The sequence below is a fragment of the Dama dama genome, chromosome 5, assembly GCF_033118175.1.
Source record: "Dama dama isolate Ldn47 chromosome 5, ASM3311817v1, whole genome shotgun sequence".
Classification (NCBI taxonomy): domain Eukaryota; kingdom Metazoa; phylum Chordata; class Mammalia; order Artiodactyla; family Cervidae; genus Dama; species Dama dama.
The window spans coordinates 117,136,576-117,152,363 of record NC_083685.1 but is presented as its reverse complement, the minus strand read 5'-3'; the positions used below and the strand labels follow the sequence as shown (position 1 = coordinate 117,152,363).

Sequence of the window (15,788 nt, the reverse complement as noted above, 5' to 3'; positions counted from 1 at the left end):
GGGCATCTAAGGAACTAAGGAGAGATAGAAAAGCCTTCTTAGAGGTGAAACTTAAGCTGAAATCTAAAGGATGATGACAAGCAGATTGCGGCAGGTGTGTCCCAGGCAGAGGAAGACAGCACGTGTGAATCCCCTTACACCTCCAGGGCGGCTAGAATGCGAATGAGTGGGGAGAGGCAGGAGATATGAGCAGATAGATAGAGCAGAGGCTTTCATCTGGGGTGGCTCTGCTCCCCAGGGTACATTTGGTGACGTCTGGAGACAGTTTTGGTCGGCACAACTGTGAGTGGGAGGATACCACTGGCTAGTGGGCAGAGGTCAAGGATACTCCTAAGCATATAGTACACTAAAAAGGACAGCCTGCAGACCAAGAGTTATCTGGCCCTAAACGTCAACGGTGTTGAGGCTGAGAAACCCTGGGCTAGATAGAAAATGTAAAGGCCCTCTGGGCTTCCCAGGTGGTGCTAGTGGTAAAGAACCTGCCTGCCAATGCAGGAGACATAGGAGACTTGGGTTTGATCCCTGGGTCAGGAAGATCTGGAGAGGGCATGGCAACCCACTCTAGCATCTTGCCTGTAGAATCCCATGGACAGAAGAGTCTGGCTGGCTGCAGACCATGGGGTTGCACACCAATACAAATGAAGCAACTTAATACCCATGCATGTAAAGGTCCTTTATGATAACAGTCAAGTTTCAAGAAGGGAGCTTGGATTCTACTCAAGGGCAAGGAGGAGCCACTGACAGATTTTAAGTAACAAGAACAGAAATATGTTTTAGAAAGATTACTCAGACTTGAGTACAGAGAACAGACAATTTATTCACTCATTTAACACATACTTCTGTGCTAGGCATTGTGCTAGGAGCTGGTGATAAGAGTGGTGAACAATTATTTAAATACTGACCCATCTAGTGGAAGAGACAAGATTAAAAAGCAAAAAAACAAAACTGAGAAATGAATAAATAAGGTTGTTTCCATATTCAGTATCCTGAGTGTAGACGGATCTGGGTCTCACTATAAAATTTTGATGTTAATTTTTAGAGAGAAAAAAACCCTAGACACATTTTATAAAACATCATCTATAGGTTATTTGCTGTTTAGTTTGGATCACATTTCTCCTAAAATGTAAGTCTTTTCAAAAAGAGCCAACTGGAACCTAAACCAAACCTCATACTTTTTTTTTTTCTCTCCAAATCTCATCCTTTGCTGTTGTTATTTTTTGTTTTCCTGTCTCCCTATGAGTGTGTGTGTGTGTGTATGTGTGGTATAAGTCTCTTAGTATGGTCAACACACATTTCTGAACTGCTGACATGATCACTTTCTTGGCTGATACCTTTAACAGTAGCAGCAACTAACTCAGGAACCATGATCACTTGACATCATCCTGATTTAGTACAGAACTAGTCTCTTGGCAAGGATGACATTTCAGTTTTTTTTCTTACATAGATTTCCTTAGGGGGTAAAAATCCTCTGCTTTTTGTGTCTCTGTGACACTTCTTAAAATTAGCTAGTTTCTCTAATTAGCTTATTTAAGAGATATTAGCTTCTTAATTTAAGGATTAAGCCAGTGACAACTTACCTAATGTGACAAGAGCTTCTAGTCACTTTTGAAAAAGATAACTTTTTGAAGAAAGAATTTGAGGTCAGCGAAATTTCTGGAAGGTGCTCCTTCATTATAAGTTTCTTGCTTTGAAGCCACTTTCAATTATCGACAGATTTTTCCAAAAGAACACTAAACAAAAATCCTTCCTGTCGCAGTGGAGAGCAGTACAGTGGTTAAAAGCCTGGACTCTGGAGCCTGCCTGCCTCAGTTTAAATCATGGTTTCAAGTCATGTTCTAGTTATCTTGGTGAGTTATGTAACCTCAGTGTGAGGCGAGTTTCTGTATCTGTTAAATGGGGAGAAGGTGATTCACTTTATTGGGGTGAACATTGACTCTGTATCCAAGCTCTGCTATTTACTAACAGGAAGACACTGGAAAAATGAACTATCACTGAAGCACAGTGTCCTCACCTATAAAATGGGGATGATAATGACCACCTCAGAGGTTCAAGGTAAGAATGAAGAAGCGCAATAACAAATATAATGTAAAAAGTACTAAGCTCAATGTGCGTAATGCGCACAGTAAATAGAAGTCAGTCTCTCTGTCTGGAGAATTCTGCATGTCTGACCACTCAGATAACAGAATGAAAACCTGGAACAGTGATGGTTGTTCTAAAGTCACACATCCAGGAAAGGCTCTGAACGAGATCTCCACATACCTCAACTGTACTTCAGAAGAAATACATAATATTAACTGGAAATATATTAAGAGATCTAGACCTAGCAAAATCTGTTACTTCAAGTGGAAAGTGTTTCTTCAATAAGTAAAACTGCTCTAAAGTTGTGGCAAGAACTCTTCAATGTTCTCAATTACAAAGAAGCATAAGAAGCCTCAAGAATACTATGAAATATCAATAATAATGAATGATACACAAGAACTGACACTAAGAACTCTATCAAATCAAGAAGTTTTTCAAGGGTACTTTTAATTTTCCTATAATAGCTTGCATTATCAAAATACTAACTGAACTGAAAAGATCTCATCATTTGTCACAGATGAGAAACAAGGTTGCTGACTTCTGCCCTATGCTTCTACAGCACAAAGCTGTGTCTGAACTGGGACATGTGGCACAATTACTGGGATAATATTCAATTTTAATTAAGGGGCCATTTGTTTCACAAAGCTCAGTGTAAACTTTAAGATATTCCATCTCTACGTACAAACAGAGGTATTTATATTTTGCTTAAGGAAGAAATAAGCATGAAACTTTAAATATATTCCTTAAGTGTAAATAATGACTAGTATATCTCACTTCTAACATTTAACGTCTTCAAAATATTGAATCCAACATCAACTTTAATCTAAGGGGCCATTTCATATAGAAGGTTTAGTATAAATTAAAAAATATCCCATTTCTAGGTACAAAAGAGATTTATTTATATTATGCTCAAGGAAAGCACAACCATGGAATTTAAAATGTGATCAGTTTTCAAGTAAGTATAGTTACTAATTTCCTACTAAAAATAAATAACACTTTCCCAATATTGAACACATAGAATCTTGGGATTTCTTTCTTTCTCTCTCTTCTAACTTGTTGACTGTACCACAAGGCATGTGGGATCTTAGTTCCCCATCAGATACTGAACCTGTGTTACCGGCAGTGGAAGTGCAGTCTTAATGGGTGGACAGCCAGGGAAGTCCTGGGACTTTTCTCCTGATGACAGACTAAGAAGTGACAACATGTGAAGACTTTCTTTCTAGCACTCATCACCATCTGACAGACCACGTATTTGTTTGTTTATTGGCCTTCTCCCACCACAAAAACGCAGGCAACCTAATAACAGGGACTGTGCCTGTCTTGATCACTGCTTTAGCTTCAATCTTGTATTACAGGCGTTCCAAACATCTATTCCAAATGAATAAATAAATGACTGTGATGATGAAAGCTCTTCAGCATTTGTGTATTTCCAGATGACATTTATCCTGATTTTTCTAAAGAAGAGGCTGGAGTCGGCTTGCATGGGATATTTAGAAAAAAGAAAAAACAAAGATGTCTTTTAAAGTTGCACTGAGTTAGCAGTGAAATGAGGGAGATCGCAAACTGTTTTCAGAAGCCCATTTATACATGGGTGTATACCACTAAGTGGGGACAACTGAAAATGCAGTTGGGGGAAACATGCTATTTCTGGCTCATACCTGGACAGGATTTCTATGAAGAAATTAGAAGCTTATGACAGTGAAGATGCCTTCCTGTTCCTCATTACTAATTAATCATGACAAGAGACTTTTTCAAACACTGGAGACGGCATTCCTCCAAAATAAGGAGAATAAGAAACAGAAATGCAGAGACTTCCCTGGCAGTCCAGTGGTTAAGGCTCCACGCTTCCACTGCAGGGGTGGGGGAGGGGAACAGGTTCAATCCCTACTTAGGGAACTAAGATCCCACCATGCGGCCAAATAAATAAAGAATCGTCACAAAATAAAGAAAAGATTATCACAGAGTGATTTGGGGGAAAAAAAAAGAAACAGAAATGCAAATTCTGTTGATGAGAAATATCTAATCTCTGATTATAATATACAAAGATGGAATATGAATGTAGGATTAAATGGCTTAACAGAAGAAGGTGAAGCAAGTGCTAGCTGAGGATACAGGCCAAATCATCTGTCAAACCTCAGAAAAGCACAGGAATTATAAGGACCAGATACTGTGGAAGAAGAGGGGTGAGGAAGGAAGTTGAAAACACAGAAATTATTTGACGTTTATGGAAGGAGCAGTTGGATCCCCAGATATCCCTCCCATCCTGCCCAGCTGGGTGACTACCTTCCCCAAAACCCACAGGAAAGAGGATTATATTCACTCAAGAAACTAAGAGAATCCAGGCTCAGGGACACCAGACACAGAGTAGGTGAGGAGCAGGTGCAGGGCTGAAGCAAGGGGCTTAGGTAAAAGTCTGCAATCTAAGTGATGAAACTTCACTTCCTCTCACTAGCTTTAGAATGCTGGCAACCAGGATATACGCCCTCCAGGAGACTGGTGGATTCCCTGCTAGATAAGATGAACAGTGCAAGAAAAAACTTATGGACACTGACTTTGGGGTTTTCCAGTAAAAGTTGACAGGTCATCTTAATTCTCTACAGTTAAGCTCTCCGCATACATAAGCTTCCACCAGGTTTTCATTACCTAACTATTAAGGAAGAGATAAGAGAACATAATGCATGCACAACACAAAAACAGTATGCTATAAAAAAAGAGGGAAGCACCTGGGGGAAAAAGGACCTATTGGAGATTAAAACTATGATAGCCAATTTTTTTTGTGTGTGTGTGAAAGTATTGCAAGGTGATGTTGAGGAAATCTCTTTAAAGTGGATCATAAATCAAAATAGGAAAACAAAAGTATAGGAAACAGAGAAGTGAAGAAGAGTATTAACATAGGAAATTAATTTTTGACTAAAACGAGTTGTAGAAGGAGATAACAGAGGAAGTGGTGGTGAGGAAATTATCAATAAATAATACAAAAGCATTTCCTTGAATCAAAGAATTCACCAGGGTTCACTAGGCACCAATAGAATATGAAAAAAAAAAAAAAAAGACCTAGTAAGAGTGGTGACAGAGAAGATTCTTAAAGCTTCTGGAGGGGAAAAAAGTATATATAAAGAATTAGGAATAAGAATAGTACCATATTAGGATGAAACTAGAGGATGAGATGGTTAGATAGCATCACCAACTCCATGGACATGAGTTTGAGTAAACTCCAGGAAATAGTGAAGGGAGGGGACGCCTGGCGTGCTGCAGTCCACGGGGTCACAAAGAGTCAGATATGACTTAGCAACTGAACAACAAGAAAACCATATTACTTAAATAGTAATATTGGAAGTTCAAGATGGATGTCTTCCAAAAGGGAGTACATATATGTATATGTATAGCTGATCCAAGCTATGTGCAGTAGAAGCTAACACAACATTCTAAAGCAATTATGCTCCAATAAAAATTAACTTAAAAAAATTTTTTTAAAAGGTGGATGCCTTCAAAATTCTGAGGGAGAACAATTTTTAAACTCCAGTTTTATGATATCAAACAAATGGTAATGTATGAGAATGCAATAAAGACACTTTTATGAACATTAAATCTTGGAAAATTTACCTCCTTGGCATTTTTTCTTGGGAAGCTACTAGAGGATGTGCTCCATCAAAGAAAGGAATATAATCAAGAAAGATAATGACATGGGATCAAACACAGAAAAGCAGTAACAGAATTTCCAGGATAATAAGTAGGTGGTAAGCCTTGACAGCATCTGAGGTCCAGGTTAGTTTGATGAAGAACTCTGGGGCTTCCAGAATGTGTGTGGGGGTGAATATAATTGATGTGGAAAATTGTACTGAGAGCCATTTTACAAAGCATTAAGAGTTATGGAACGACAATCATCGTTTTGAAGAAAAAGAAGCAAATTTTAAAATGAGGCATTTCATAACCTGGGAAAAACAAAACTGCTCAAGAAGAAAATGTTATTCTTGGTTCCACAGTGAACCGTGTTGCCCAGTATTAATACTGAAAATAATATAACATGGATTCAGACAAAAATAATGATATAACTGTAGTGACATGATGGACAGAGCAAGGAAGGTGAAAGAGCCAAAATTCTCATCATCCATAATAAGAAGCAATAGATAATGTACAGAACTGATGAAAACAGTTATAGCAGTTCATAAATATTATTTACAAAGATGGAGATATGGATCAGAAAAATATCTCTAAACACTGAAAGTGTTTGCCTTTGGGGAGAGGGTGGCTTGGGGAGGAGAAAAGAATTCCTGGTTTTTATTATAAGTCTTTGAACATTATTTGATTTCCTGAACTATGTGTGTATATCGCTTTGACAAAAATAAAGAGAATTACAATGCAACATATAAAAAATTTATGGATAGTGCAGTACAGCAGGAAGTTATGAGCTAGGAAGAAAATTTAAAAACTATATTGATTACTTATACTGTGATCTTGGGTAAATCATATAACTCTGAGTTTCCACTTTCTTATCTATTTGTTATGGGACTTTGATTATTTCTAAGGGTCCTTCCCACAATAAGTTTCTGATTCTGAAATAACAAAGTAGTTTTCTACGAACGGCAAACAAAGAGAAACTTTTCTCTATGTTTTAATGGTATACCCATATATACTTTTGTTTACTTTGCTGGGGTCTCCATACCATTGTTCTGTTGATGTTAAAATGGCACTAGCGTGGGGATCCTCTCGTACCTGTGAGGCTAGTCTCCGCATGGCCTCCTCCTGCCGCCTGCGCATTTCTGGAGTTCCTGGGCAGCTTCCACTGGTGATGGAAGAGTGGGCTGACGGTGGCTGCGTGAGTGGCAGCTCTCTGTTGGCATCCACATCTGGATTAAAAAGATGAGATGTTTGCATCAGATCATCGTAAAACTCTGAACTGATTGAAGACTGGCTAAATTCAATGTGTTGAACATTCCTGCAATTCTACTCTTAGGTATGTACCCAAGAGAATTAAAAATGTATGTCCATGAAAAAAACTTGTACACAAGTGCTCAAAGAAGCAAGATTCATATCAGCTCCAAAGTGGAAACAACCCAAATGTCCATCAACTGATGAACTGATAAAATGTGGTTCAGTCCACATTTTATCAGTCCACAAGGGAACGTTACTTGACAATAAAAAGAAATAAAATACCAACACATTCAAAACAACATGGATAACCCATGGAAATGTTACACTCATTCAAAGAAGCCAGTTGCAAAAGGTCATATAACGTATGATTCTATTTATGTGAAATGCCCAGAATAGGAACATCCACAGGAGACAAAAAAGCAGATTAGTGGTTACCTAGGGGTGGAAATAGGGACTTAGCAGGGAAATGAAGACGGACTGCTAATGGGCATGGGATTTCTTTTAGGGGGGGATGAAAACATTCTAAGATTATGGTGATTGCTTTACAACTCAGTGAATATACTAAAATGCACTGAACTGAACAATTTAAATGGGTGAATTACAGGGTTAGGTGAATTGTAGCTTAATAAACCTGTTTTTAAAAAATTCCATTTATTCATGTTATTTAGGTAATATCTTAACTACTACTAGAAATCATGGACTACATTTGTGAATACAGATAATATTTTAACAAGGAGTACAAAATAAGTAGGCTGTTGCCAAATGGTCAACAGCTATTGAAAAGGAGGAAGAACAGGGAAAATGGTTTTCATGTGGCTCCCTACCATGAGGACTGAATTGAGACCTCTTCCACCCAACTGGCCATTGCCTAGAGTTCTGAATACACTGTAGGAGGGGAGGTGTGGGAGACGGCAGTGAAAGACTGAAGAAACAGTGGGTTCAGCGACTGTCAGTGTATCACGCCTGTTGTTCACTCCCATGTTCCACCCCGTTCCCCTGTATCTGTTACTTGATTTTGTGGGTAATTATGGTCTTCTGTCTTCTAGCTGTTCCCTTCTGGAGATGCCCTCCTTTCTGTTTGGGTGTCTTTACTTTCCACTTGGTATTCAGAGAACAGTAGAAAATAAGTGAATCGGGAAGAGACACCGGTGTGCACAGCAAATTGGCAAAACGGACTTCTGGAATGAGCGGGGTGGGGAGAGGAGGAGCTACCCACTGCACAGCTATTTGGGGGCACGGCAGCTGTTGGCAAATATCAAGTCCAAACAATAACTACACTGAGACTTCTAGGGACAGGAGAATAGAGTCCTGTGTTAGACCGAACTTCCCTAACGACTGTACTGAGTATCTTTGCAGTTCATGTGATAATACCCCAATTATACAACAGGTCCACCTTCACAAAATGTTTTTGTTCTTAGAAGAGTGTATGTGTTGAGGGGTGGGTGATGATGGTGGTGGTAGAGACTGACGGGGGAGTAAGGTTTGGGAAGGGGTGTAGGTGGAAAACAGGATGACAGGCTAGTGCCTGCCTTGACAGCTTTTCTGTGCCTTCCCAGGGAAATGACAAGGAGGGGGCGGCTGGGGGCTGGGTGTCTGTGGGGGAAGGACAGAGCCAGGCAATGCAGTGCTGCAGGCTAGACTGCTCACATCTTCCAGAGCAGTGCTACTCAGCGTGGAGGAGGCGGAGACAGAAAAAAGAACGACACATGATGCAGAGATAAAGGCCAGGAGTTCCAATAACGTTTCACCTATTTTCATCATTACTACAACTACATCACTGACTGAGGGTTGAGAAGGCCAGTGAGATTCCAAATACACCTATCAAAGTTTAATGTAAATTAAACTGTAAAAACTGAACTCAATTGTCTCTCTATAGACATCATCCTTATTCACTAATGAAAAAAATTCTGCTACTGCCAGTGACATTTCCAGTGCTGGCTCCTATAGTAAAAGATTGATGTTGATAAACAGCTTGTTCTTTATTCTATTTTTTTCCTCAAAGAAATACCTTTAAATTGGTTAATATATATTCAATTCATATCTGTTTACAGAAATAACAGAAATATAAACTAGAAACATACAGATAGCTGATTTTTTAAAAGTAGTACTTTTGAGTCCCAATACTTGAAAAGTTTTAACCAAAACCTCATGAGGATAATAATACAAGAAAGACAAAACATGTGCCCTCAAAACTAGAAAATTTAATGAGAGAGACAGTTCTAAAACAAACTGATGTTACATTTTATTATTAATCATTTGCATGGCAGAAAATGAAAATTTTATAGAAGTGTGTAGTTTTGGGGTAATTCCAAGAGTTGATTTTGTTGTTCAGAGTTAATATTTAAATACCAGTAAATGACGTCAACCACTTATTCCTGACCCTTCTTAAGGAGTAGTGGTTTGGTTTGAACATCAAAGATGACAACAAAAATTACTACATCAAAGATTACAACAAGGCAGTGCTGGTTCTGTGCAATTCTGATAAATACATAGCCACACACTCTATCCCTTTAACACCTTTTCAAGTTGTGAAAGTTAACTATCAGGCCAAATCTCCAATCTAACATGTGGACATTTATCACATGAATGGGAGTGTTCTGGTATTTTTAGAGTTTCTCTGGAGGTAAAAGGCAATGGATGTTAGAGAATAACTTGATGAACTACCTTTAGAGAACCTCTGCTTGGGGAGCACATGGTTGTTTTCTATTAACTCCTGCTCTCCCAGGCTTAGAGGGGGGCACTCCAAGGTACTTTTGCTTTCAGAGAAAGCAGATCTTCTTGCCCTTGAGCCATGATTCTACCATTCTGTTATCTGCCACAGTGACATACAGAGAAGTCAGAGAGAGGATCATCTCTCTGGTTTTCTTCCTGACACAGTCAAATAGTTAACCTCTTGGATAACTCAGATAAGTAGTAGTCTGGTGTAATACGTACACACATTAAGGAAAATACTGAAATAGGACTTCCCTGGTGGTATGGCGGGTAAGAACCAGCCTGCCAATGCAGGGGACATGGGATCAATCCCTTGTCCAAAAGATTTCACATGCCAGGGAGCAACTAAGTCCATGTACCACAACTACTGATGCCCGCACGCCTAGAGGCCGTGCGCTGCAACAAGAGAAGCATCTGCAATGAGAAGTTCTTGAACTGCAACAAAGAGCAGCCCCCGCCTGCCACGGCTAGAGAAAGCCTGTGCAAAGCAATGAAGATCCAGCTCAAAAAAATAATTAAATAAAGTCTACTAAAAATTAACAACTTGTGTACTAACATAGTAAAAAAAAATTATACCAAAAAATAAAAATAAAAAAGGAAAAAAATAAGAAAACACTGAAATAGGTATGGCAAGTTACATTTAGCCATGAAGACATCTTCTTAGAATCACAGAATTGTAGCACAGGAATGGATCTTAAAGATCACCAAATCCTACTGATGTATTTTATGGGTGACAAAACTGAGGTCTAAAGAATTACAGTAAGATTCTCAAGGTTACAGAGTATTGTCAATTTGAGCACTCGGACTCAATCTGTGGACTCTTGACTCCTTTGACGTTCTGTCAATCTACCTCAGAAAAGCTTCATCCAGAAACTAAGCATGATATGGCTCTTAAGACATGAATTCTTCTGTACTAATTCTTACTACACCCAGGCAAACAGGGACTCTTGATTCAACTGGTTTTCTTTCTAGACACTAGTTCTTCTACATGTCAGATTATCTGTAAGTTTACCAGAGGCGATCTGCTTACGTTAATTAATGTCAACAGAAGTCAGGATATTTGGGGGTTGCTCAGTGAGTTTTTCTTGAGTTCCCACAGCACTGAGCTAGACTCTGTAGCTACTATGACCTCAAACCAATCATTTCTAGTGGTTGCTGTCTGGAAATCTATGATGAGCTAGATTACTCATTTGGGCTAGCAGAGCAATAGTTTCTTTTTGTTCTCTTATAACTAGCAGAAGCCAGGTAGACACACTCAAACAGTTAACCTCTTGGATGACTCAGATAAGTAGTAGTCTGGTGTGATATGTAAGCACGCTAAGGAAAATACTGGAATAGGTATGAACAGTTACTTTTAAACATGAAGACATCTTAGAATCACATAGGAGTGTGATTTTAGCATAGGAATCAATCTTAAAGATCATCTAATTTGTGGTTCTCTACATATACTATGTATAAGAATACCCATACATTTCCTTTTAGCTCCTCAACTCATGGGAGTTCCAGGCATAAACAGAGGGGATCACAGCAAAATGGATGAGACTGGCCTCTGAAACCAGACTGCTTAGGCGCAAATTCTAGTTTCACTCTTTACTGGCTGTGAAACCTGGGAGGCTTACTTAACCTCTCTGAGCCTCAAACCACTTATTTGTGAAAGGCAGATAACAGGAACTACCTCACTTGAGTTGCTGAGAGGACTGGATGAACTAATATTTGTTAAACTCTTAGAGAGCACCTGGTACTAAGGACCATGCAAGTACTTCAAAAACAAACAAGATCCTGACGGTGATCGTTAAACTGCACCCTGCCTGTGATTAAAGAAGCATGAATATATAATGAGATCTCAACATCTCTTCACAAGGAAGCAGGAGAAACTCTTCAAGGACACAACGAAATTCAGACCCAAGCAGTGCAACAGATACCAATCGCAAGGAAATGGAGGCTGCAAACAGGCTGTGCCAGAAAAGCTGGGCACAGGCTGAGCAAAAGCTAACAGCAATGGATGCAAACAGCTCTAACAGGCAACAGCTATAGTCATTACCCAAAGGACGGGCCAGCCAGCCAGTCAGGAGGGCAGACTCATACATTCATTCTGAGAGAAAGGGTTTTTCTGTTACACTCAGGTGATTGTCGGCTATGTGGGCTAAATGTCAGCAGAGTATTACATTCCTTCTCCCGACTCTGAGTTGAAGATCCTCACATGCAAATCAGGTTTTGCAGATCAGAAAATGAAAGGATCTGAGACTTAATATAAAGATGAAATTTCAGAGCCATGTAGCAGAGAGTTCTTTAAAAAAAAAAGGGGGTACTTACGTTTGGGGGAGGCATGTGGGCTGTCAGAGGCAATCTGTCTCATCCGTGTTCCATGGCAGCTGAGGGCCACCAGTCTGGAGATGATGGCGGTTTTGCCGAACCCAATGTTTCCCACGATCACGACTCCCTGGTTCACGCTGGCGTTTGAACTTTGAAGCTGAGCATCTATTTCATGGAAAACCCAATCCCGACCAACGAACACTGACTCCGTAGTGATGCTGGGCACTTCAAAGAGCAGGGGCTTCAGGGAGATATCAGGAGGTCTGTAAGGTGCAAAGCGGACTGGAAGGAACAATAAGAGAACAGGGGACTCAGGCCAAACTGTCAACACTGAGAGAAATGAAGAGCAAAAAAGCAGTATGGTTTACAAGACCATTGAGAGTTACACTGTGAGGGTATTCTGGGTTATTCAGAAAATAAGAAAACTCTGAATTTTGGTTCTGTACAGAGAGGCAATGATACATGAGCTAGAGCTACTTGCGACTGCAGCTGGCAGAACACAAACATGGTTAAAACAGCAGTAACTTATGTTATAGTCAGAAAGTCAGTGTGATACTCAAAATGATTTAACAATGGGGCTGGCCCAGGTGCTGGCAATTAGGAACAGTAGTAAAAACGCAGAGTCCCTCAAGCCTCCTCCTTGGCCCGGGGATAACCTTTAAAATGCTGGATTGCGGGGATATGTAGGGTTGGAGTCTCGGGAGAGGCTGGGGTGTGGCAGGGAATCCAGATGGCTGACAGCATTAGTTCTTTACCAACCTGCAAGGTCATATTTCAGTATTTAACCACCAATATGACTACACTACTACATATCGGTCCCATGGAAAGCAATGTGAAGAGAACCTGTCTGTTTCTTTAAAAACACTAGTAAAAAACAGTGATTCCTTTAAGTTCATGATGATATTTAAAGAAAAAAATAGCAAGCATATTAGGGGAAGTAAAAGTTCTGATGGTGTAAAAGGTTTTCGGTACGTTAAGTGGTCAAGAAAGCAGAAACTCAACTTCCACTTAACATCTCTGCACCTGTACTGCTTGTATTCATGCCAATTAAAAAAGATTTCTGGCTTCTATACACATGTACTGGGGACAAATCCCTATTGCTTTCCTCAAGACTCTTCTCTGTGCTTATGCAGTTGTGAGATGTGGTAAGTGCCAAGCATGAGCTCTATGTGCAATGGTTCTCTAAAAACCCGTAATATGACTTGGTTTCAATGATCAACCTCCTAATAATACTGATGGTAAAAAGAAGTCCTGCCTGACCTCTCATATTTGAGTTAAATGTCTTCTTAATTAACAGTTGTTCTAAATGTACCATTAACCTCAGATATGCAGATGACACCACCCTTATGGCAGAAAGTGAAGAGGAATTAAGGAGCCTCTTGATGAAGGTGAAAGAGAAGTGAAAAAGCTGGCTTAAAATCAACATTCAAAAAACAAAGATTATGGCATCCAGTCCCATCACTTAATGGCAAATAGATGGGGAAACAATGGAAACAGTGACAGACTTTATTTTCTTGGGCTCCAAAATCACTGTGGACGGTGACTGCAGCCATGAAATTAAAAGACACTTGCTCCTTGGAAGAAAAGCAGTGACAAATCTAGAGAGCATATTAAAAAGCAGAGACATTACTTTGCCTACAAAGGTCCATCAAGTCAAAGCTATGGTTTTTCCAGTAGTCATGTATGGATGTGAGAGCTGGACAATAAAAAAAGGCTGAGTGCTGAAGAATTGATGCTTTTGAACTGTGGTGTTGGAGAAGACTCTTGAGAGTCCCCTGGACAGCAAAGAGATCAAACCAGTCCATTCTAAAGGAAATCAATCCTGAATATTCACTGGAAGGATTGAAGCTGAAGCTCCAATACTTTGGCCACCTGATGTGAAGAGTTGACTCATTGGAAAAGACCCTGATGTTAGGAAAGGTTGAAGGCGGGAGGAGAAGGGGACATCAGAGGGTGAGATGGTAGGATGGCATCACTGACTCAATGGACATGAATTTGGGCAAACTCCAGGAGATGGTTAAGAACAGGGAAGCCTGGGATGCTGCAATCTATGGTAGTGCAGAGAGTCAGACATAACTGAGCAACTGAACAAGATGTATCATTTATTTTTATATTATTATTTATTTTTAAAAATTTCATTTCTGTATTGTTAACCTTAGCACAGTACCTTGACACACAGTAGGTGCTCAATAAATGCTTACTGAAAGATTTAATTAAAAACAAAGCATTATATTCTAACCCCATATTATGTTTTAGAGAATAAATGTCAGAGGTGGGAAGGGGATGAGACGGGAGAAAGGAAATCATAAAAGTGGAAATTAGGTCTACTTATACTGCTTATATTATTCTAGAACATACTTAAACCATTCCAACATCTTAATATAGAACCTGGAGATGGCAGCCTACTTGAGAAAAACACACACATGTAAATACTCTCACTTAAAACTATTGCAAAGCAATTTGAATGATAACTGAGCATTTTAAAAAAGGTTAATTCCAAAACTAGTACAAAAGTTAAAAATATAAAGTCAAACTCTAATAATAGAAGCAAATAGTTTCCTATGTCAGTTTTAAAATGTCCCCAATTTTCACTTAAAAAAAGAAAAGGCTGTGGAGATATAGATACATGGTTACATATATAATTACAGAATTAGGTGAAAAATAGACTTTGACTTGCTAAAAATATTCTTAACTCTAGTATCTTACAGTTAAATAGATTCTACTTTACTTTTCAATTTTACTTTTCTTAAATATTATTTTATTGAGCTATAATTCACATACTGTAACGTTCATCCTTTTAAAGTATGTAAACCAGTGGTTTTTTAGTACATTCACAAAATTGCACAACCATCACTATTTAATTCTTAAAGATTTTCATCATTGTCCAAAGAAAACCACTTACCCATTAGCTGTCACTCTCTAGTCACCATTTCCCTAGCCCCTGGCAACCAAAAACTTTGTCTTTACAGGGTTGCCTATTTGAGACCTTTCACATATATATTACTCTTTGGCATCTGGCTTCTTGCACTTAGCATATTTTTGAGGTTCATCCTTTTACAAGACCTTTTAGAACTAACACCCAAAAAAGATGTCCTTTTCATTATAGGGGCCTAGAATGCAAAAAGTAGGAAGTCAAGAAACACCTGGAGTAACAGGCAAATTTGGCCTTGGAGTACGGAATGAAGCAGGGCAAAGGCTAATAGAGTTTTGCCAAGAGAACGCACTGGTCATAGCAAACACCCTCTTCCAACAACACAAGAGAAGACTCTACATATGGACATCACCAGATGGTCAACACTGAAATCAGATTGATTATATTATTTGCAGTCAAAGATGGAGAAGCTCTATAGAGTCAGCAAAAACAAGACCAGGAGCTGACTGTGGCTCGGATCATGAACTCCTTATTGCCAAATTCAGACTTAAACTGAAGAAAGTAGGGATAACCACTAGACCATTCAGGTATGACCTAAATCAAATCCCTTATGACTATACAGTAGAAGTGAGAAATAGATTTAAGGGACTAGATCTGATAGACAGAGAGCCTGATGAACTATGGATGGAGGCTTGTGACATTGTACAGGAGACAGGGATCAAGACCATCCCCATGGAAAAGAAATGCAAAAAGGCAAAATGGTTCTCTGAGGAGGCCTTACAAATAGCTGTGAAAAGAAGAGAAGTGAAAAGCAAAGGAGAAAAGGAAAGATATTCCCATTTGAATGCAGAGTTCCAAAGAATAGCCAGGAGAGACAAGAAAGCCTTCCTCAGTGATCAGTGCAAAGAAATAGAGGAAAACAACAGAATGGGAAAGACTA

The 15,788-nt window shown here is 39.2% G+C and overlaps 1 protein-coding gene across 3 annotated transcripts in view; it reads right to left on the bottom strand.

The window, feature by feature from the left end:
- TANC2 (tetratricopeptide repeat, ankyrin repeat and coiled-coil containing 2) overlaps positions 1-15,788 on the bottom strand; it is a 386,861-nt gene that overhangs the window by 80,752 nt on the left and 290,321 nt on the right. For all 3 annotated transcript variants that reach the window (XM_061144314.1, XM_061144315.1, XM_061144317.1), the window contains 2 exons: positions 11,977-12,258; positions 6,793-6,926 (listed from right to left, as the gene is read on the bottom strand). In XM_061144314.1, the coding sequence (XP_061000297.1) occupies positions 6,793-6,926; positions 11,977-12,258 (416 nt within the window). The remainder of the gene's footprint in view (positions 1-6,792; positions 6,927-11,976; positions 12,259-15,788) is intronic.